General features: G+C 37.5%; 1 protein-coding gene across 1 annotated transcript; it reads right to left on the bottom strand.

The window, feature by feature from the left end:
* Positions 1–905: 905 nt before the first annotated feature.
* Positions 906–23,991, bottom strand: LOC114531756 (dual oxidase 2-like). The gene is made up of 32 exons (XM_028553377.1): positions 23,706–23,991; positions 19,349–19,492; positions 18,460–18,594; positions 18,007–18,168; positions 17,233–17,420; positions 16,796–17,000; positions 15,966–16,132; positions 15,439–15,514; positions 15,048–15,144; positions 13,957–14,071; positions 13,000–13,120; positions 12,035–12,207; positions 11,547–11,725; positions 11,025–11,134; positions 10,295–10,435; positions 9,677–9,796; positions 9,045–9,244; positions 8,086–8,271; positions 7,646–7,865; positions 7,448–7,541; positions 6,728–6,903; positions 6,384–6,480; positions 5,660–5,856; positions 5,098–5,328; positions 4,634–4,727; positions 4,469–4,518; positions 4,020–4,301; positions 3,330–3,559; positions 2,884–3,042; positions 2,420–2,575; positions 1,899–2,030; positions 906–1,668 (listed from the first exon to the last, which is right to left on the bottom strand). The coding sequence occupies exons 1-32, from the start codon at positions 23,842–23,844 to the stop codon at positions 1,546–1,548; spliced, it is 4,899 nt and encodes a 1,632-aa protein (XP_028409178.1). The 5' UTR covers positions 23,845–23,991; the 3' UTR covers positions 906–1,545.
* Between the last annotated feature and the right edge of the window lie 31 nt (positions 23,992–24,022).

Here is a 24,022-nt window from a genome sequence, read left to right as displayed (position 1 = left end):
ACTTATTCAAGTTGTATTATCTTTCACACCGATACAGAAATGCACAATTGTGAACCAGTGATTAGATTTTCGGGTTGAAACTTCATTAACACCATTTCAGTTTTGCGGTGTTGGATCACGGTCTAATGTGCCGGTCCTTTTGAAAGCACATATTCCGTAATGCTTTTAATGGGAAACGGTACCCACACGAAAACACTAGATCGAAATCTCTAAACATTGGGACGAGGATTGTACTTAACTAAGACTAACCCAAAGACTCGGCTAATCGCAGTTCATGAACAAACTTTATTGCTGTTATAATATCCATTTCTTAAGAAAACGTACAGGGGTCGGTTGTATCTAGCCCGTTTAGCTTAAACGGTGGATAAGTTGAAAATACAAAGCGAGTCTATCGCTTCATTCAACAAGCGAACTTGCGCCAACAGTACAAAGAGTAACTTTAGACAGCCTCGTTCCCAAGCTCTTTGAAGTACTTGATACTGTACTTGATACTGTTTACAGCTACTATGTTTTAACCTTAATACAAAGATACTGTTTACAACTACATATTCAGTGCATAATATTTAAGTTGACTCATTCAAGAGACTTTAAATAACACTCTTACACCTCTCTTCAAGAGAGATGTAAGAGTGTTATTTAATTTTGACTTATCCACTTATCTTCAAGAGAGATGTAAGAGTGTTATTTTATTTTGACTTATCCACTTTTAAACGGGCTTGATATAACCGGCCCCAGGGTATGATGCACTATACGGAAACTGCCTCCCAAGTTCTGATATTCTCCTCCTCCTGTCATCCAGCTAACTCGTTAAGAGAACGATAGCCTTTCTCAACATTATTTGCAGATTCTTTTGTTTTCGGCCGTAAGCCTCGCTTCCTCGCACCGACAATGGAACACGTGTGCAGTACAAAGATATTAATTTATTCAAACAACAGTAAAATGAAGTAAGATGTATAGAATGCAAGCTATTACGATTAAAAATGTTTCATAATATCTTCAAAGTTTAGGTTATATTAACGACAGACCACTGAGAACAAAATATACAATAATTAGTAGGCTTCACTGGACACGTGTTACCTACAGTACAGCACATGGTGGTCAACTCAAAAATGGAAAGTTTTTATGAGTAATTTTTAAAAGTGTAATCGCTGATAAAAAAGCGAATCTTGAATGTCCGTAAGTAACGACTTGTTGATTTAAAGGCTGCAGCAATGAGTGCTTTTGACTATAAAAAATATAAATCTTAAGTGCTTTCTATGGTACCTTGTGTATAAGGGAGCAGGGGTAATAAGACATATGTAACACAACTTTCTCGTTTCAATGAATGACAATGTATTAATAAGTTGACGACCATGTGCAGTACTTTATGTAGTGTTTAGTGAGAGTGTGCTGATGTGACCTTGTGTTCGATAGTAAATGCATGTAATGGATCGTTTAGTATATATTTTCAAGTGTCGATAATTCTACATAGTGGTCCACGTCTAACACCATAATAAAGCCTAGCAGAAACCCACCAACAGAGTAGTGAGTGGGGAAATATTTTTCTTAGAAATTTTCGAAATGATGAATGAATGCAGCTCCTTCGGTTTTGTTCAACTCTGCACATGCGCTTTCTACACCTCGTGTCATCGCAGGTGGTCCACAACTGAAAACTCCGATCTTAGATGCCTGTAAAATAGTTGAAGAAAATTATAACTTTACCGCACTGCCAGGAGAGGACTTAAAAATGAAAATTTTATAAAGGTCTGCTGTGGGCCAGAGGCCAGTGATAAAATCATGATGAGTAGATCATCGGGAATCGCCCGAATACACGATGTGTCAATTTGCGCATGCCATTAGTTTCATTTACAAACTTGTGTAGAAAAATGCCATAATACTAGATGGAATCAAGTTCCTACCTCAGGGTGGATGGTAGATGAAAGAGATTCCAGGAAAGATAAAAAGTCAGGACGTCCAAAATGAGTGATAGATCGCAATCCAGTGAACAGAGATTTGCCTGAGATCTTCTGGAAATGACGCTCACAGATATACTAGGAAGATAATCACTGAATCAATATCCTTCGAATGACCATAAATCTGTCATGTCATCATAGCCCCAACTAAAACCTATTCAGTGGTTATTCATGGTCAGTCATGTGTACTTTTAGACAAGACAATACATAGACGAAACTTGAGAAATTGCCCTTCCTAACAGTCGAGAAGGAGTGAGAGTAAAAACATAATAAAACATCAAAATTTATCTTGTAAACATCTAAATACATCTTGCTGGGGCAGTGGTGTAGCCATGTATTCATATAAAGACAATTGATTTGAAAAGAATAATTTCCTGTGTATCACAAGTATATGAATATGGGCCCCCCAATTGTCGTGCTGGCTACGCCACTGTACTAGGGACAAACAGAACAAAATTTCCACTCACCAGCATGGTAGTTCTCAAGTCAAACTTGTGGTAAAACTGAGTGACAAAAATATGAACGCTAACAAGATCGTTCTGATCTTTTTCCTCAACTTCGCGGATAATGTCGGTCAGCCATTCAAAATGTTTCTGTGTACGAGTTACCCAGATGAAGTAAACCTGAAACAATTTCATTTGTTAATTACAGTCGACCAGTGTCATAGGACGTTTCAGTGTCGCAATTCTTGACTCGTTCGTTTTCAGCAAACGAATCCTCGTCTTTCAACGAATTTGGCACCAACAAAGTTCCCATTTCAAGTTTGATTTGTTTTGTTTTGTCTGATTGTTTTGTTTCACAAAGAATTATCGTGCGGAAAAATTGATGTAATCATAGCTAAAAAGCAGTTTTTAAAAAGCAAACAAGGGTAGTTTATAACGGTACGTTATATAATTCTGTATAAACTATAATTATGTATTCCATTACCAACCTTTTTGCAGGCAAACGTGGACTTTATTGTTCCCTTGTGAGCAATATCTTTCAAAATTGAAGCAAAAGGAGTGACTCCAATTCCTCCTCCAACCAATACTGAGACTTCATAGCGATACCAGTCCTGATGACCCTCTCCGAATGGCCCGTCCAAATATAACTAAAATAAAAGCTCAATAAATCTACCAAATTGATTATAAAAAGTTTTATCCTATTATGAAACTTGCTACAGAATTTAAGAAAGTATGCACAAAATTTGCTTGATCACATTTTATAACTCACATGCCTAGTATTGATTTTGGCAGCCCGGTCACTGCGGTTACGTCATACTATCTTAATTATATACATAAGATAGTATGACGTAACCGAATTGACCGGGCTGGCTATGGTAATATTAGCATAAAATAGACCAAGTAGTCAATTGTTTAAATACATCACGAGGCAAACCTGTGGATATGCTTTTGATTGAAGATTGGCGGGGTCGTAAGTCTGACGAAGGTTGATGGTCCAGGGACCCACAGCACGAATGTGAAGACTCAGATTGTCTTCATGCGGGGCTGAGGTCAGGGTGAAAGGATGATACTCCCCACCGCCCAGGCTGACACAGGCAATACGACACCATTGTCCTGCTTTGTATTCGAAGTTTGGTGGACGCTTGAACTCCAAACAGATGATTTCTGAAAGAATTTAACAAACGTGAATCGATTTTGCATGCATTTGTGCCTTATAAATTTGTAAGCAACTTGTTTAAAAATAACATTTGAAATTGTTTAAAGGATGAGAAAAAGGAAGCATGCGCGTCCCTTTTCAGCTGTTACCTAAAGGAAATCCATATATGAGAAAACGTTCATGCATTATTAAAGTGGAAGTCAAGTCCGTATGTAAACAAACGGTTTGTTTACATTTTGAACTTCACTATTTTTTAAAATACGATGTGCTGTCTGAATATCTAACACTATTTAGGTTCGTTGTGCTTGTAAATTAATATGAACTAGAGTTTATGTTAAGAAAAAATAAGAAACATGCGAAATTTAGGGAATTTTCTCATCAGAGGGCCCACACTTGTTATGAGCAGAACCTATGCGCAGAACGGACTTGAATTCCACTTTAAAAGACCATTAAAAAATGTTTTCTTACCCGAGGGCAGCAGTTCTGCTTTCATCACCGCAATATTAGCTTTCTTTCGTGACATACTGACCAGCTTATCAAGCGCAAACAGAATTCCTGGACCGAGGAAGAATAAATGGAAGAACGGCCGCTGTACAAGGTTACCGCTGCCGTGAAGGACCATGAGGAGATACAGAACGATGTATAGCTGATGGGTGAGCCAGAATGATGTAAAGACATGACGTCTTGAGTACTGTGTTGCGAATACATACATAACCACAACCACAAGAAGCAGGAAGACTCCGGTCAGACCTAAGAATGAGATTTTGTTTTGTAGAAACAGCGATTGTACTCACTCTGATCGGTGATAACAGTTAAAAATTCTTGTTAGTCGAAACTGATAGCTCCGTCAGTCTCCTAGTCTGTTAACACTCCCTATATTGTACATACAGGTGGAAGCCAAAAGTATAGGAAGATACCTGTGATTGTTTCCCAACACCAATAATGGAATTTAGGAAGTTCGTGAGATCTAAAAGAGAGCAAACGACCATTTAGATAATACAAAGTTGAAATAAATCACGTATTGATTATTTATCATTGATTATTTGTATGAAATTCAAACTACTGAAATAACATTATAATACCTGTGAAAGTAGTTTCTAAAGAGACAAGTCAAATCATTTGGTGGTTGGGTTGCGACATGATAAAAGTTGATAGAATGGCCAATACAGTGAAGGACTGGAAAGAAAAAAGTTGATAATTTATTACTACTCAAACATGACAGTCTATGACATTTGGGCCGGTTGTTCAAAAGCCAGTTAACTTAACCCTGGGTTAAAGCAAATCTTTATAGTAATTTTTTTAATCGCTTGTTTACAAATTTGAATATCTTTTTTCATAAATATTTCCTAAACCGACAGAAGTAATATTTTCTAAAGTTTTAAAACGAACGGTAGTTCAGAAGCACATAAACTAAAACACTGGATTAAAATTTAACCCAGGGTTAGCGCTAATCTAGCTTTGAACAACTGCCACCTGGATATTGTTCACTGTCCAGTTTTCAAGCTCAGACTGCACCACACTTCATGGGGATAAACTGTATTCATACCTGTGAAGAACAGTGCCCAGAGTGCGATATATTTATGGAAAAGAACATTAGAATCAAAAGGAACATAATGTCCAACGAATGTCTCTCTCAGGAAAGTGATGAGGTTTCTACACATTGTCACCAATAGCGAGGAATACGTAAACATCATTGCACTTGCAGCACCACGAGTTACTGTCACACCATAACCAGCGATACGTCGTAAGCCACCGTGTTCCCGTTCGACAGAATAGTCTAGAAAGAAGATTTGGTTTGTCAAACGTTGCGATAATCCCATCAGGTGAAAGCAAGAATTAAATATAGCACTGGACAGAAATAATTGAATAAAATACTTTGAAGCGGAATAAGAACGAGTGGAGGAGATTTGCAATGGACAATTTAATGGGTTCTTGTTGAATACGTTTTTAAATTAAGAGTGCTTGCAAGATATGTGTTTTTAGATTCTTCCCATTTCCTTATGTAATAGACTCTAAAAAGGGTGAAATTGGGAATTCAACACTTGATATACTGAAGAGGTGTAGAAATGATTCACATCATAGCACCGTGGACTATGCTCATCACTTACAATAAGCTCTTTCAGCAAAGATAGCGATGAGCACCAAGGTATACAAAACAGCAATAAAGATATCTGACAAATGATTTGAAACGTATCTTGCGAAGTGTGTCCAGTATTTGACAATCACATTATCATAATCCTTTGTCTTCTTCGTGGCAATTTTAACTCTTGTCGGATTTCGCTTTGCAGTACGAGCAGGTGTCGTGCTGAAATAGAAATAAAAAAATGCTGTAAACTGTTGGAGAAATTGGGTATTACTATAAACTATAGCAATAAAATTGCTATTAATTGCTATTTAACTACAAATATGTATTCAGTGATAAGATAAAAGAACTTTACCAAGAGGCAAGATGATCTTATGTATGTTTGTTAGAAAACTACAGCCCTGGTAATTTTAGAAAAATTCAAACACCACCTGCCTAAAGGTCAGTCGTACGATCACTGGATAGCTCTAGGAAAATATTTTTTTCATACCACTAAAATAGTCTATAGTTTGTTATAACCCAAACTAAACCTTTATAGACCTAAATTCAAGTACTTCAAAGAGCCTGGGAACGAGGCTGCCTAAAGTTACGCTTTGTACCGTTGGCTTAATATCATCCAAACATTTTGCAGGCTCCATATCATCAAAAACAGTAGAAGAAAACACTATTCAGTGGATAGCGCCATCCAGCCTTCGTACAACAGGCTGAGGTGTCATGCGAAGCTTGTTCCAGCACCAGTCAATACTTACTTAAGGTGTTTGATGACAGTTTTTCGTGCGCGAGTCGGAGCATTCTCTCTTTTCTTCTTATCCGCCGTTGCCGTTTTAGGTACATCAACTCCTGTTCCTGTAAACAGTTAACAATACATGACACATCAGAAACCAAACAACCCAACTGACAGTGAATACCGAACTATAACAGTTCTTTATTGTTCTCACGCACTAATCCAGGATACAAAACCTCAAATGAAATCTAAACTGACTTGTTTATACAACGATTGTCCCAAAAATGCCGAACTTAATTTAAAGGCTTGGCTTCACTGTTTTATTCATCACAACATGGACCCTAAGCCTCATCACCCTATTCTTCTTACCAGACAAATTAAGCTGAGCGTCTTCTAAGTTTTCTTTATACTCAGCCATGACAGCTCTGAAATCATCGAAAGTCAGTTCATCTTTTGTCGTGAATCCAGCTTGCGAGAACATAGAGTCAGTGAGGGCGTCCAACTGATCTGATTCCACATCGGCGTTTACCAGTTCCATGAACGACCTGAAGAAAACAACAAAACCCTTGTATACTTTTTACACAGTGGTTTTTGCAAAGTCCGAAATTTGAATATCCTATAGTTGAAAAATATCTCAAACTGATCTTAGGCTGAAGTGAGTTTCTTTACTTCTATGTGTTGGCTTCGTGCTTTTGGTTGCAAATATGCGCAATTTCGTGTCACTTGTTCTTTTGCATAGTCGGGCGACTCGAATTATTTATTAAAAAGCTTAATGAAACCCATTAAAAGTGTTCTTTAAGACAATAAGCTGTTTGGATATCTCAAGTGAGGTGATCTATTGCAGGTTGAATTCTAGTTCCGAAATCTAGCTGCGTAGTTGGTGTTTAAACTATTGTCTTTCTTTAAAGGTTACACAAAAAAAAACACTAAAAATCCTCCATAGTATGGACACTATATTAAAATGGTTTCTACCATAAAGAAAATCAACCGACTTGCCGTTACGATCAACCGGTGCAATAGTTTTGAATTTAATCATCATACAATTTTCTATTGATCTTCAAAATCTTTTTCATTGTTTAAAGTACTTACTTGATCATTTGCTTAAATTCATCTCGACCCATAGTTTGATTACCAGAAACATCGTACATATCGAAAAACAATCTCAATTTTTCATCCGGACTACCTAAAAGTGATAGTATAAGAAAGTTTATGATAGCGGAAATCATACAGTATTTCCAAGTATACTCCGACCTAATTCCACCCAAGAATAACATCATATTCTAGTACCTTTAGCAAAGATAACAATGACGTCAAGGAATTCTCGGAAAGACAGGTATCCATTGCGATCCTTATCAACCAGGTCAAACATCTGTTCCACGAAGAGTGACTTAGGTTTCAGAGAAAGAGCTTCGGCGAACTCTGTTCTCGACAGTTCACATGAAAGGACTTCCTTTGCTTCGCCCATTCGCTCGGAGAAGTCTTGATCTTGGTATTCGATGTCGAAAGCCTGAAATTTGTTCAAATACATTTAGATTCGGCAGAATTCGATACAAAGGCATGTTAGTAGAGTGAGATATCTCTCAGTTTAATATGGTTAAACCATGCGATAATACATACTTAAACATGGTTACTAAGAAGTGATCCGATGCAGTCAAGTTCATCATGGCATATTTTTATGTCCTTTACAGGTCATATCAGACAATCGATATTCTATACTAATTACGTACGTGTGCAAATGCAACTCGGAAGAATTTTTCAAGTCTTTTTTGTCGATCTTCTTTTGTGTGCGCGGATGATATCAACATTTGCGTTTTCATTTCATTCCTGTTAGTCTTGATCTCATGACTATTCAGGAATCCTTCAAAACTTTGTAGGAATTCGCCTCTTTGAGTTTCACTGTCAAACTTCAAAATCTAAAGAAGAACATTAATTGAGGTGAACGAATGTTATGACAAGAAAGACGAAGAAACATAATAACATTAATAATAGTGAATAATCGTTTTGAACATCCCTGGGACCGGTTGTATGAAAGCCGGATACTGTTTTTTTTAAATACATTTAAAATCACCCGTTATTAGGTATAACTTTGATTAAATCTTAATTAGCATTCCTAAATTGAGGATCCTTTTCATTAATTTTTGGTTCTAAAGCTGAAATGTTATTGCTTTTCATGTATTTTTTGAACGGTTGAAAAAATCACTATTCGGTGGATAGCGCTATCCAGCCTTCGTAAAACCGGCCCCTGATAGTGATTTTTTGAAAAGCAATGAAATTTCAGTTTTGAAACCAACAATTAGTAAAGAGGATCCCCGATTTAGGAAATACTAAGATTTAATCAAAGTTGTACCGAACAATGGGAAATTTTGAAGCGATTGAAAAAATCACCATCCGGTGGACAGTGCTCTCCGACTTTCATACATCCGGTGCCAGGAGTCCACTAAGGACCATTCCTGCTTTTCACTGATACGCTTATCGTATCAAAATATTAACAGTAGTAAACGTTTAAGGCAGGATTGAAAGAAAGCACGCAGAGCCAAGAACGATTGGAAGGAGTCATGATCGCAAATTTCTAGTTTCGGATTGAAGAAGGCGTTACAGATGGAAATGGTGTTTGCAATCGTTTCTTTCCAAACATATTCCTGATTTTCCTCTGCTTGCCCTAACTGTTCGAAAAACTTCAACTTACCATATCATATTCCCTGTCCATTCTGGCAGACAACATAGTTTGTTCTCGGTCGCTTTGCAAGAAAACGATAATCCATTCCATCCCTCTGAGATCCACAGTGCGAAGCAGCTGGCCTCGTTCAGATGAAACCTTGATGATCTTGCCTGGCCCTAACTTTACTTTGACTGTCCTATCGGGAAGATTACGCCTCCACTCAGCCGCTAAACATAAAAACATGTATACAATACAGCACAGGTTACCACTTTTATAATACGAATACATCTTAAATACGGACACTTCTTTAATACAGCCATCTCTTAACACGTTCACTTCTCCAACACGGACATTTCTCTAGCACGTTCACCTCTCTAATACGAATACCTTTCAAAATACGAACTCCCTAATACAGACCCTTCCATATAATATGGACCCCTTTTTAATAAGGACCCCTCTCTAATACGGACACCTCTCTAATATGGACCCCTCTCTAATACGGACCCCTCTCTAATACGGACACCTCCCTAATACGGACCCTTCCCTAATACGGACATCTCTCTAATACGGACCCTCCATAATGCAAGCGCTAATGCGGACACCTTTCTAATACAAGCCTCTCTAATAAAAGAATCTTACTCAGAGGAATAAATTTTTACCAATAAATTCGTTTTCGGCAGCTTTGCTATTCCGTTGTGTTTTACGCCGGTTCATCTTTCTTTTCTCAGCCAGCATTTTTTGACGTCGTTTCGCCAGGGCCAGCATCGTCAAGATTACACCTAATGAAATAATACCATTGATATAGCTGGTGCTATCAGAGAGAACCATTACTGGACAGCTTAGGTTACCAGGCTCCCGTTTATAGGCACGGTACCCATGGTCCACCGCGCGAAAAATCGGGTCCCGCAAAAGATATTGATAAACATGGCGATGGTGGCATTAGCCTTAAATATTATTAAGATTTTCGCTACCGATATTCATAAGCTACAACTGGCTTAAAGGAAAAGAAATGTTTTTAGATATTCCCCGTAAATATATTTCATCATTGTGCATTGTAAAGACCAGCTTACAAGGACGATAGTGGTCACGAATATTTGTGATCACGATTTTCCTCTTGAAGAAACTCAAACGGTTGAAGAAGTTAAAGGCTGAGGTTTGGCTAAGGAGGGAATAGACTTTAGAATGCAAAGTTTTATTTAGCCTATAATTGCTTTTCAAAGAGGATTCTTTTCTATACAGTAAAAATCAGAACCTGAATAAAACATTTCAAGACTCACCAACAGTGAACAATCCGCAAAATGTGAATGTCAGTGCAAAAGACGCTTCACTGCCTTGGAAGTAATCAAATGTCTTCGGGATCGTACAATTTTCAACGTCGTTAGGTGTAAGGGTTCCTAACGGACACGGACTTCCGGTTGCTGAAATAAAATAATACGGGACTTTATACAAAGCTTCTATATACGTAAGGACGATAACATTGTTGAGTCAACATGATAACATGCAAGACTTTCCATTCTTGCGAATTCAACTCTGGCTAATTAAGGAATACTTCAAATCGTCATTCATCAGAGCAATGTTTAGCTAATAGTCTACAATGGTAAAGGGAGTACGAGGGGTATACTGGTAATCGCTACACAACGTCTAAAGGAGACAGAGGAAAGAAAAAAATTGAAAAAAGAGCGTCACGTATTTTGTGAACTGGAAATAATCACTCGCGATTTTAGTTGTGAAAGCAGATTTTGCACACTAATGCCTTAACTAAACTAACGCCAATGCATCTTGTTAATAAATTGAGCTTAGGACGCTTGGTTGCCGCCGATTAAAGGGTTATTAAATGGATACTTTAAATTGTATTTATCCACAACAAAAGCTCTTATTTCACACTTAAGGCCAGTTCACACGTTTGTAGAATTTAAAACTGCGAAGTGACTTATTTTAATGAAAGTTTCTTTGGGAGTGATTGTATTAATAAACAGCACCATGACAGACACAGACACAGTCACTTACTAAAGAAAGGATCTTTCTGAATATCATCAGCCGAAATATCCGTTGTCATAAGGATGATATCATATAAAGTGATATTATGAATTTCTTCAATTTCTTCGTCGGTGAAGAGGCTGTAATTAAATAATTCATGTATATTTATATTCATGGTCGCTTAATATGGAAATGCTTTATATGTTCAATCAATCTATATAGCACCATACTCTTTCCATCATATGCATGGATTTAGAAAAAAATCTCCAGTGTAACAGATTCACATTGCAGATCTGGCAGAGTTGTCAATCCTTTTTTAATATCGTGAGAATACTTGAGGCGTGAAGGCAGGTGGGAGGTGGGCCGTGAAGGCAGGTGGGAGGTGGGGCGGCTGCGCTATGTAAATACAAGTCTGGGAGTAATGCTGTCTTTTCAGCCAGAGCCATGTAGTTCCTAAAACTCAAATATTTTTTCTCTGAGGGGAAATTTCTTTCTTTTTCCATCCGCCATTACCAGGGGTTGACATTATTTAGTGTATAAGTTGTCACATACTTATTGTCCTTATTTTCGAACCAGAATCTATCGCCATCGCGAATTCGCCTGAATTGATCTTCAATAATTGTAGAAAACAATTCTCCAGGACCTCTTTTTGATGTCTCCAGTAGACCACCAACCCAAATATCGATGTTGTTGATATCACCTCCTGACACATCTTTCAACGCATCATATATCTGAAGAAACAGGCGATAATGGAAACAGGAAACCCTTTAGTTTGAAGTTTTGCGTTGTTCTCACGCATGTGAAGCTATAGAACTAGTCTCAATTTGTTTCGTTAAAAAAATCATCACAATAATTGCGACAAAATGGAAACCAGGCTTAAAGTTGAAACAAATAGGATTAAACTCAACCAAACTAAAACAAATCGGGAACAGAAAAAATAAATTGATGTGAAATGAATCGTTTTTATAACAGATTCAAATTTCCAAGAAATTGTTTTCTTTCCGGGAAACATTTTTACTTCAATTTTTCCCTACACATACCTCAGGTAAAATAGAAGAATCATTCGCCCTTATATCGCTAAAGTTCTCTTTTCTTGCTAGTCCATAAGCCTCCCGTGCTGTATTATAGTCAGGTAAACCATGATCCCGTCCACGCTGAATGTTAACTGCCATTAAATCGCGGCGGGAAAAATCCAAGCCACCAAAAACAAAACCTTGGGCATGTGAATATATATTTAACATCGATCTAAATACGAGGCGAAACTGCTGAACAGTGAAGGGGCCTTACGCGCCAAATCATAATGACCATTTGAATGAATCGGTGACATATTTTGGCAATTGAAGAAAACAACCTGGTATTACGGTCGACAATTTATACGAGATAAAATTTTCGGTTTGCGTAAATTTCATTCTTTTAAAAACGTTTCCTCAGCATAAAAAATTACAATTCTTCTTAATCAGCCACAGCCTGAGTATTATGTGAAATTATTAGTGCCTGATTTGTCGGGGCAAATATTGCGGACTCTTTAGTATTTTTTAAGAGATGTGGCCGGAGGACTGCGGTAGACTTTTGAATTTAGTTTTCGCACCACTTATATACATCCTCGTAGGGAAATGAGTTGAGAAAAAAGATATGGACAGAAAAACTTGAAAAACCGGTCTGACTGGATACATGTGGGGGGGGGGGGGAGTTAACCTTAAACCATTCAGCATAGCAAATTACACAAGCACTTTGGATAAGTCGGATCAGAGAATTTGATGAAATTTTCGATGTCGTTGTGTTACTAATCATTAGAAGAAGCTAATCATTAGAAGAACCACTGTTCGTAAAAGCCACACGCACCAGACGTGAACACAATTTATATATTTTCTTTTAAGTATAACTTTGGAGTGGGAAACAGCCTTTACGTTCTGAAAATTGGCGTCGTGTCGCGGTGTTGGGAAATCGCGCCAGGTGTGTGCGTGGGCCTTAACCATGCAAGGAGAAGGAGTGACTAGGTTGTTACCTCGTAGATCCTCTGTGATGATGTTATCTTCTCTTTCCGCGTTTTGAGACGACATGCCAAGAATAAATGCATCAATGTCTAATGGCTCATTACTATTATTTTTTTTTTCTTGAATGGGGATCTGAAAAAAAGATATAATGCCGTGTTACACCTAAACTGTTTACCTTATTTAGTGGCGGTTTTCTAAAACCCCACTCACATCTGAATGAGAAATCAAAACCACCACCATATTTATTTCCTAACAGCATTCCCAATGAACAGTAATTTCCAGTCGGCAGTAGATGAATACAGATACACTGGACCGGCCGGGCCGACGGAGGCCGGGCGGACGAGGGCCGGTGCGCCCCCCCAAATCTAATACAAGCTTAGTTCTGGCTAGCTCAGCCTCGACAAATTGATTCGTTTGAAATTGCGAGGGGTTGCTGCATCCCTTTATATTACAGGTATTTCAAATTCCCAGGTGCGAACATTATTAAGAGGCAATTCGGAGAAAAACGGCTCAAAGCACAGTTAATAGAATATACATGGTTTGGAGGCTAAATAAAAGTACAATACAACTCATTAACTATGTTATTGTCCAGGTTTATGCAAAAAATGGTTCCTTTCTCGTCCCCTGGCTATTGTATTTTAGCCAAATTTACCAATGGCATTCGTCTTACTAAGCACATCAACCTTGACTTGAAAATATGTTAATTATAAGATTGCTATTAGTTAATCTAAGCAAAATACAATAGACATGTGACGAGAAAGGAAAACTTTTTGCATAAATCTACCTCAACATAGTTATATAATGAGTTGTATTGTAGTTTTATGTGGTCTACAAACCTTGTATATTCTATTAACTGTGCTCAAAAACTCAAAGTCCGTGTGTGCGTGTTGGGTTATGTGTCACGGGTCAACATTCTTGATGTATCCCCAAGAGTGTCTGAGACTAATGGCCAGTCCAGATCACAGTACCTGTGGGTTCCAGAAGGAGTTACAGGTTCTAACCCCGTCTCTTCCAACTCCTGAATTGTCTTCTAGATCACTTGAGTGCCTTGTTGTTTTTAATCTTCCACATTTGCCCTTCAATCTAAAAAAACCACGAAGTAATTTGCTCACTTCTTTAGAAATAAACATACAATCAGTGAACGTTTTTAGAAAATGATACTAAATTTCGAAATAAGACCATTATCAGACATACAATTCATGGAAGTTTCATGGAATCGTTCATAGTTCCAAGAAAATCATATTAGAATGGGGTAGTGTCGCAGCTCCTCACAAGAATGATTTTCATTGGCTGAACTTTATAATTATTTCTTATTAATTGTTTTAACCAATAGCATAGCTTCGTTCTTAAGAAAGCATAGAAAAGCATTATCCAATTGGACGAAAGCTTCCAAGAGCTGCGAAATGCCCCTTAGGGCTTGTTTACATGGAGCCGAGTTACCCGGCTAACCGAGTTACTCGGCAGGACCGAGTTCTCGCCTGTTCTATATATTGTATGGATATCTCGGTTGACTGTTTATATGGCGCATCCAAGTAACTCGGCGTGCCGAGTTCTCGGCAAACTGTGCCGGGTTCTCGGCAAGGCGAGTTACTCGGTTATACCATGTAAACACTTTGCAACGGGAAACTCGGCTAGGCGAGTAGAATATTCGCCAAACACGCATGCGCGTTTACGTTTCATTTACCACCATTGCAAAAAACCTTTTTGAAATTTCGCGCCCTACATAGTAAATACGTCATGTAATTACAATGTACCGTAACAAATGCCGAGTTACCCGGTTCCATATAAACACAGTACCGTTTTGTCCAGGCAAGGCGAGTAACTCGGTTACCCGGGTAACTCGGCTCCATGTAAACAGGCCCTTAGAATTTTAATATGAATAGATTATTTTTCTTTTTCGTCCGCACGAGCAGGTTCTTACGGGCTTCCCTTTCACCTGCGTACGCAAAGCGAACGTATTGGAAAGCAGATCTCACGCGTTATTCCTACAAGCACAAATAAATACGTCGGGAAATACAAATCTTATACAGAACACCGAATGCTATTCGGTTTCCAGTACCTTCTCATCACACCAGGTGTGACCATTGTATGGCCAAATCTCATAGCCGCTGACTGGAACACGTGTGTTACACCTGGATGGACAGCTGAGGAGTAAGCTAAAAACAAAAAAGTCATCTGAGCTGAGCATCCCTCAGTGTTCATAGCGACCTTACATGCGTGAGGAAGGGGGGGGGGGTAGGGGTGAGGGACAGTCCGTCTCGAATCTCTTCTAAAAGGGCACATTTTCATGGTCTGGGGAATTCTATTTTGACGCTTGCTGTTACACTAAGCAGTACTATAGGAGTTTTATGTAATGTATATGTTGGTGCTGAAATAATTCCTGAGAAACTGCGTTGAATTAAAAGTTAGAGTTTTTACAAAACAAATAGCGGTAATAATAATGAATGTACTGTAATTATCTTTTGCTTTGAAATCTTCAGGATCTTGTCCGAGGAATTTTGGCAGCCAATCATAAAATACGATTTTCTGTAGGAGAAAAGATTACATTACGAATTGAAATAGACATGATTTAACGGTAGGATTAAAGAATCAATTGAACCTACTGGTAAGGTTATAACTGGGGTTGCAATTGCAAAGATATGCTCACGTGATATTGTGGCACTTCTGTGGGTTTTTTGTATAATTTCCGCTCAATATTTAGACCACTAATATTGGATGAAAATCATACACATCTCAAATTCAAGCCATGCAGAAGCAGTTGAAAAATATGTCAACTATCGGTCCTCCGGCAGGAATCGAACATACGCATTTGCGATGCCGGTGCAATGTTCTTGACACTGAGCTACAGTGGTAGCTGACAAGAGCGAGTGTGGCTAGTGTGTATTTACGATGGTAATGTCTTTCTCTGGACAATTTATAAATAATTAAACAAAGCCGGTGGTACACAATAAACTACACATAAATTTATAATAATTACCTGATGGACAGCAATTACCCATTTTCTTGCTTCGTTGAATAATTTTTCATCATCGCTCTCGTTTGTCCTATTCTTAATTCTTTCCGCCATTATATTATGGAATCGGAACCACAAAATCCCGAAGGTCAACAGGAATGGATTTTCATTTCCTCGAGGATTACCAAGTTCTAGCAAGGAAGAAACTTTTTGAGATTTTGTCACGGGGTTTATGGGGTTTATGTCCCACATAAACTGAACTAGCTTTATTTATACTACATTGCTTCGTCTGTTCTATTCTTTTTGTCTGACGATTCAGAGTAAGGACATTTTATTATTGATTTGATGTTGCCAGAAAATATCTTGAAAAATCTCTTGAAAAAATAACCAGAGTCTCTATAGTCACAGAGTATCCCAGGTGCTATCCAAGTTTCATCTTTTACCATGACCATTACTGTCGTTGCATTGGAAGTGTTGAAAAAATTTGGCATCAAGGATAGTGCCTTGAAATATTTATCAATTCGCTAAAAATTTTAACAATTTCCTGTCGGCCAATGGCTATTCGTTTCAGTGACTGATTTACCAATTAGGAACAAGCATACCGGTAAACAAGAAGATGCGCAATTCTTAAGAAAATGTCTTTATCAACTGCTTATTTACTTGATGCAACAATTTTTCAACACTTCCATTGCACATTCGGAGTGTATATAGGAAAACTCATGCAAGCCTACATGTAAGCCAAGAGTACAATATACTATTAGCATTGTAAACTTTTAAGCTGAAAGAAATAAGCCAAATGCAAAGAGAACAGTCAGAGCATGCTATAATCCAAGGACAAATATAAACAAACTAACTGAAAAATCGCTCGGCATTCTTCAACTTATGGTTGGCAGGTGGTGGCGGGTTCGCCATAGGTAACCCAATCTCGTTTTCTTCAGGCCAGTTGCCATCTTTGCTTTTCGCTAATTTTCCATCTTTAAAACTTCTCAAAGCGTCAGCCCATGCCTTAGCCACGCCGTATGTTAGACCACCATCCAACCACGGTGTGATCTCATTCAGCTACAACGAAAGAAGCGGAATTTTTCTACAAAGACGTTATTAACACACTATCACCTCCATCGGCCATCATCGATAATCATAATCGATCATTATAAACGATCATTATAATCGATCATCATTATCAGTCGTCATCCATCTTTATCTGTTGTAATGACCATCGATGATCATCACCATCGATGATCATCACCAATCATTATCGACATTTACAACAGTTCCATAAAGCTTCTATTACCTGCTGTCTTGGATTATTAGGCGAATATCCGGTGCCCATATGATATCTGGATCTCAAAAAAGGAATAATCTTTGGACTACCCTCAGTATCTTTATAACCTGGGTAATCATCAGGTATATCGATATTGAAATATTCTGGAGGGCAGCCAGGTCGTTGAGCATCGAGTATTTCTTCCACGACTTGCTGACCTAAATGATAAAAAAAGAGCGGCTGATTGACACGAATTTTTAAATTTCTACTTCTTTACCGCTACAAAAAATACGCAAGAGTAGAGCAGTTTGTTTGACCGTTTAGTCCTGTAACCAGCGCGAAAATTTACAATTGATTTCGCATTCAATGAAACCAAGATATTAGCATAGCTACTTCTACTGAATCTTTAATATGTCTTTTTTGCAGTGTCATTTCGTTTACAAGGAAATGAAAGCATGAAAAAGACGTTTAGTAACCACACGGCACACACCTCATTTCTTACAAATTAATTTTCGATTTCTTGACTCAAAAGTATTATCATTAAATGTTCGAGATTGTTAAGGTCATTAATCTTTCAGGATTCGAAACTGAAATAAGGTATATTTTAAATAAAGTAGGTTTTTATTTGAACACTTGTCCCAGTCCTTTCCAGCGTGTTAAGATCATCTGGTAGCCAGTATCGTAAAAAATTGATTGAAATAAACTATTATTATTTATTAGTTTTTTATTTGTACAGATATATAATCCGGTTGCAACAATGTGAACAGCATTTGTTCAACATCAATTTATCTAAATACAACTCACCAAAGAAAACCAAAAGAGCACTTTTATCTTGGTGAGATCCCTGTCCAAAATCACCTTTCATGAGTTTGTCGCTGAGTGTCAGGGGATTGGGGCGACGTGATCCGGAAGGTTGGTAAACGCCATCCTCGTAATGCGATGGTATTCGTCGGGTCAGCGGCATATCTAAAAACATGGTTCAATGTTTTATGTTTAAAAGATATAGGATGGTGTCAACCCGCAAAGAAAATCACGTGAACATTTTACATTATGTAACTTGCAATGCAATTCTACTTTTGAGAGATGTAAATTTGGCAACTACGAAACTTTTGTGTTTAGTACATTCCATGGACGTTTTTTATACATCTAATTTTGAAGACCGTTCACTGGTTTACATCTCTTAAAAGCAGAATTGCATTGCAAGTTGCAAGAAAATTGCAAGAAAAGACTTCAATAGCAAGAGGTATAACTACGTACCAACAGCTCCCCACTCAGGATGAGCCCTATTATTGTACCATCCATCATAACCTTCATACTCAATTTCAGATTCTTCATGAGTACGTTTCGAGATTTTAGGAAAGTCAGCTTTGTGTTCAGCCCTGTTTGCAGGAACTAAATAAAGTAGTAACATATGAAATTTTCAAAATTGTATCTTCAATTAAAAAAATATCATTTTCTTGGCCACTATCTCTCCTCAGCACTCGCCTCAGATCTGCCGTTACAAAGACCCTAGAATTTAAAGTTCTCCTGAGTGAGTGAGATGCTCCTCGACTCCCCAACTCACTAGAATTCCTTCTTCATCTTAACTTAATCCATGTCTATTATTCTTTTCTAACAGCACGCCCTTGACAATCACGAGTTTTCAAATGTATATATTTTTCAAACCAAAATAAAATTACTAAAAGTATATAACAATGTCCCGAATGGATCCAATCACTCACACCGATAGATAGCAGTCATAGCACACGGGCTATTATCTACGTTCTCTCACAGTCTCGCTCACGATGTCCTATAACAAGGTCCCGAATGGATCCAATCACTCACACCGATAGATAGCAGTCATAGCACACGGGCTATTATCTACGTCCTCTCACAGTCTCGCTCTATGTATAGTATATACTCTCAGAGTGTCAAAGTCCCAAATAACTCTCTGCTCTCGTGACCACACCACATATACACCTCCATCCTATCAATCAATCACTGTTACACAACTCGTATATATTATTAAGTAAAGGAAACATTTGTCTGTGATCATCGTATCTATCAGTACCCGACACCCTGCCTATTTGTACCATCTAACAGTCTAACTATATCTTTAGGTTATATTTAACTCGTGTGTTTAAATTTATTAAATATGCTGTATTACTTGGACTTTGTGTAGTTGGTTTGGCAGTGGATGTGGAAGTTGTTGGTGCAGTCGAAATAGAAGAGGAAGTCTGAGAAGAAGCAACGCTTCCAGCAGTTGACGACGGGTTGATGATGCCGATGGTTGATGATGATAAATCTGCCGCTAGAAAAACATATAAAAAATATTATTATTTTTTAAATGTTGAGGTCCATTGTATACTAACTGTAGGTGTTTCACACGCTACAAAAAAACGGCTGAGGTTTGTGTCTGAGTTATATGAATAGGTTAGATTTGCATATATTGGACGTATCGTACTCTATACATAGGGTTGCCGTCACCCTTCGACAACTCCCCAATAGATGGTACAATACAACCGGTTCCAATCAGTGCTTTCGTAATTTCTAACATCGGTGGAACATTATCGGCGACCATCACCCCCCCTCTGTGTATCGGAGTCGTTAAGCCTCAAATAAGCTACGCCTACGATATTGACCCACTTCGCTCTCGAAGTCTAGTCGCCTTTACTTAAGTCTTTCGACAAATTGCCTTCTCAAATATGTCCTAGCTCAACAATGCCGTTAAATTACCCCGTAAACGGCTTGATTTGGTTTTACACAGCCTCGCAGGTACCCTATTTTTTGTATACTTCCCACTTATTTTCTTAAAACCTCTTTTGCGCTCAAATAAACTTTGGGAAATGAAAAATGTCTGGAGCCCACACACTTTAACTTCCTAAAATACTGCTTCAAATCTCAAAATAGCCGGTCTTATGACACATTTTTGACAAGTTAAATCGCCGGCAAATAACATTTGAATTACCCAAACAGAGCAGTCTAGGAGACAATACATATATATAAGGGCTCTTTCTTTCCGCATTCTTTGCCACAGGCGAATTTATTTAAAGTGCACTGATAGCGGACACGTTTAAACATGAAAATATCTGGTGACAGAGGTTGGATTAACGAAGGAATTTGGCAACGCATATACTAATGTCGCGTAGAAAGTATACTTTCAATGCTGCCATTGCTACCACAAGAGGAAATATCTATGTTACTATGATGGTCGATTCAAGACCTTTTAAACGAACCAAAAAGAAAGATCTCTCTCCCCATATTATTGTAAATGAGACTTAATTATATATTATTAAATAATATGCCAAAATACGCAAAATATATCCCGTCGGTTTTGGAATTGAACTGTATACTGTTCAAATTCAAACACGCGTATCCAAAAATTCCAGCACAAAAAAGTCTTAAAACTTATCAGTCGAATATTTAAGCAGAAAGATGCCTTATCGTTATAAAGGAAGGCTGTGGTGGTACAACGATATGAAGCTCTCCTGTTAGTTTCGATAAGGCGGGATATATTTTTCTAAATCGCGTTTTTTCATATTCAAAAGTTGATTGAAATTGATTTATCGTCTTAGCAGCAGGATGTTAGAATTATGCAAAAGAAATCCAATTAAGATCTTCTATATGAAGAATAGTCATTACCACCTGGTTAGTATGCATGCAAATTTATTTCGTCAAAATTAGCTTACCGTTTCTCTCCCTTTCATATAATAACCCCCCCCTCACCCCTTACATTGATGCTTCTTGTGAAAAAAAGGACAGGAAAGGGACAGGGAATGCTAAAATTTAATAGAAGCAGTGGAGGTATGCAGCTCATTTCTTTAGCAGGTTAAGAAAAAAGAGGGGATAAAAGCCTTTTCAAAGCAGATTCTTGACGAACTAATAAGTGCAGAATTTTTTTATGAATTCTAGAGATGGGGCTAACGAGTTTTTATAAACAGTCGTCTGGACGCGCCCTCAAATATCTCCGAATTATATATCTGACAAGAAGACCCATTTAAACGGAGAACCAGAACCAGAACGGCTTTCACGAGCTGACGACAACGACACAGAACCCTTGACCTTGATCCATCAATTTCATACTAAATACTCGTGGCAATTAAGTTTCGTTTTCGCAACTTTAAAAATTGATTGTAGATTTTTCTCCGTACGAAGTATAACAGCCAGCATTAGCCGCCCGTGGGTGTGATATATTAAACTGCAGCCATATTCTAGCTCAGGTGAGGAGGTTAGCTACATTGAAACTGAGTCAAGATTACAAGAATCTAAATCTCGAATTCTTGATGATATTGATAAACAAAGTTCCACAAGGATTGATATTGTTAAAAAATAGGAAACACAAATAAGCCTAACGTACAGGAAGTGCATATTTTAAGCGAACCTTTGCAATATCAATATGTTATATGGTCGGTTAACGCTTTAACACTATAAAGTCAAGCTATCAAACTGACCATATACGATTAGCAGACGTAAATTTCAAATATTTGTCATGCTCACCGGAAGAACAAAAAATACGAGAAGTGCTTTAATTAAGATATGCATACCCGACCGAATCATTCGTCGCCGTGGTCCACGATTGACTTATAGGAGACTATAGTATAGGAGTTCATATATATACATAAGGGGCTTTCCTTCAAGCGGCTAAAATAGTCAAATCAGCAATATTTTAAATTGAAATTGAGTATTTTTTTACGAGTATAGCAGGAAACTGCAGTTTCACTTGAAGTCACAAAACACACAAGCCTCCTCCGCAGGTATCTCAAATGTATTGAAGTAATATTGTATGAAATCTCTTCAATCTTTTCCCTCCCTTTCCTGACATAGCAAGCCCAAGACAAATAAGAATATTACTTTAATATAACTATATAATATATAAGAGATGCCGGCGGAGGAGGCTAAAAACGCACTACCATGCATGTTCTAGAGTAGAAATAATTCCAGACAGTACACCCGAATTAAAGTACATCGAATGATTTATCAAGATCCTGTCTTTCTATGCGAAGAGGATCCTATGCTTTTAATAATAATAATAAAAGTCCCAAGTACGTTAGTACGCATATCATGCAAGAGTTATTTTTCCCACGTCTGAAAGAGCATTAGACCATACTGTGAACCCGGAATTATTTACAGTAAAAAAGATCATTGTTTCCCTTTTTATCCAATTACGAGCAGATTACTTCTCTGAGCAAAGTAATCACTCTTAATAGTTTCTCTTTGACTTTCAGTTTGCTGATGCAATTGTAGTAATTCTTAGCAAGAATTGTTAAAAGTATGCTAAGATGGTTTGTCTGCCAACATACGAGTTTATTAATTTCGTTTGATAATCCTCCTTATTAATAATATTGATTTATCTATCCAATAACGTCTGTATATATTATTTATAAGCAAACTTTATGTGGGCAACGATACAAGATGGTAAATATTAAGAAATCATGAGTCAGCAAACGATAATATAGAAATAGGAGAAACGTTGTACTTTTTTGTTTAATTTTGGTAATATCGTTAAAGCAAATAGCCAACGGGCATTTATCAGTGTGATGTAAATTATTTTCATTATACAGTATATGCATGCATACAGGTTCTTGTAATTTGGTAGCGAAAGGAATTAAGTTGTAATTTGATACGCTTGCTCATATCACATTATATGTGCACATGCATTTCTCAAATTATATATCAATAGCCGACATATATTGCTTCGCCCGTCAGTTATTAGTGGTAATATGAGCCACTCTTCGTAGCATTATGGGCCACAAAGATTATAACAATAAATGAATAAATAATACATCAATCAAATGCAGCCTTCCGCCTACATAAACCTTTGGTCTTATGAGTCAAAAGTCGCTAAAATGGAGCAAATTCACTTTGAAACTAACCGATTCATGCGTATGTCGATTTTTTGCTTGCGTCGCTAGGGGTATGGTCGACACAACATGTAGGGGGGACAATTACTATGTTGAAAAACAGCGAGGCATGTAATAATTTGACACTAGCTGAGAATTGATTAAATTCTACAATTCTGTGACTATGATTATGACTATGATTATAATATGACCCGTCCTTCACAAAAAATAATATTTCAATGTAATACAGCACTAGCCCTAAAAGAAAAATGTTCAACTTTTCTTGTGTTAGATATTAACTAAAATATCATTTACAATCTATAAATGGTTTAAATGAAAGCAGTTTGTCCAAATATTCGTTATATTTTCCAGGCAGTGTTTCAATGACATGCATGCACTATGATTTTGAATTGCTATAAAGCCAACTTCATGAAGTATGCCAATAATATTACTCCATTCGAGTCTTCATGCAAATGCTACATATAATGTCAGTGTATTGTAATTTGCAAATAGTAACTCATATATTAATTGTCCAGAACAAGTGTCAAGGCAGTGAGTGTTTAAGAGTTAAGACTAAATAACTTTACTAAAGTTTGTACCGACACACAAGGTTTAAAACAAGGAATTTCCATAGACAAATTTTCTTTCCGGTTAAATATGAATTAAAGCTATGAACTAGCATACCTGATGAAGACGCACTCGGTTTGGCACTCGGTGTCACTGTCGTATTCTGAACTGAGTCAACTGACTGAGTTGACTGAGCACTGCAATGTATCGCGAGTAAAGTAAATACACAGGCCTTAAGGCCAACGCATGCTACCATTGTACAGGCAGTTACTTCAGTCTTCTTCTTGAATGATTGCAGCGTTAATCAGTGAACTAGTAACCCCAGAAAGACTTGACTTTTAGCAATGGTTTTCGGCACGTTTTGTTTTACCAGGAAGAAACAGGGCGTAAATAAGTCGCGGAATGTATCATGTTTCATCTCATGAACCAATAGT

The sequence above is a fragment of the Dendronephthya gigantea genome, unplaced genomic scaffold, assembly GCF_004324835.1.
Source record: "Dendronephthya gigantea isolate DGI-Jeju-01 unplaced genomic scaffold, DenGig_1.0 000074F, whole genome shotgun sequence".
Classification (NCBI taxonomy): domain Eukaryota; kingdom Metazoa; phylum Cnidaria; class Anthozoa; order Malacalcyonacea; family Nephtheidae; genus Dendronephthya; species Dendronephthya gigantea.
Note: the sequence above shows the minus strand (reverse complement) of the source record. Positions and strands in the feature narration are given on the sequence as shown.

Excerpts from the sequence above, each read along its gene's own strand:
- LOC114531756 (XM_028553377.1), bottom strand. The coding sequence starts at position 23,844 with ATGGTAGCATGCGTTGGCCTTAAGGCCTGTGTATTTACTTTACTCGCG. Across the intron at positions 9,245-9,676 it reads TGCCGAAAACGAATTTATTG|CGGCTGAGTGGAGGCGTAAT; the intron begins GTAAAAATTTAT and ends TTTTATGTTTAG. Across the intron at positions 3,043-3,329 it reads AATCAAAAGCATATCCACAG|TTATATTTGGACGGGCCATT; the intron begins GTTTGCCTCGTG and ends CTTTTATTTTAG.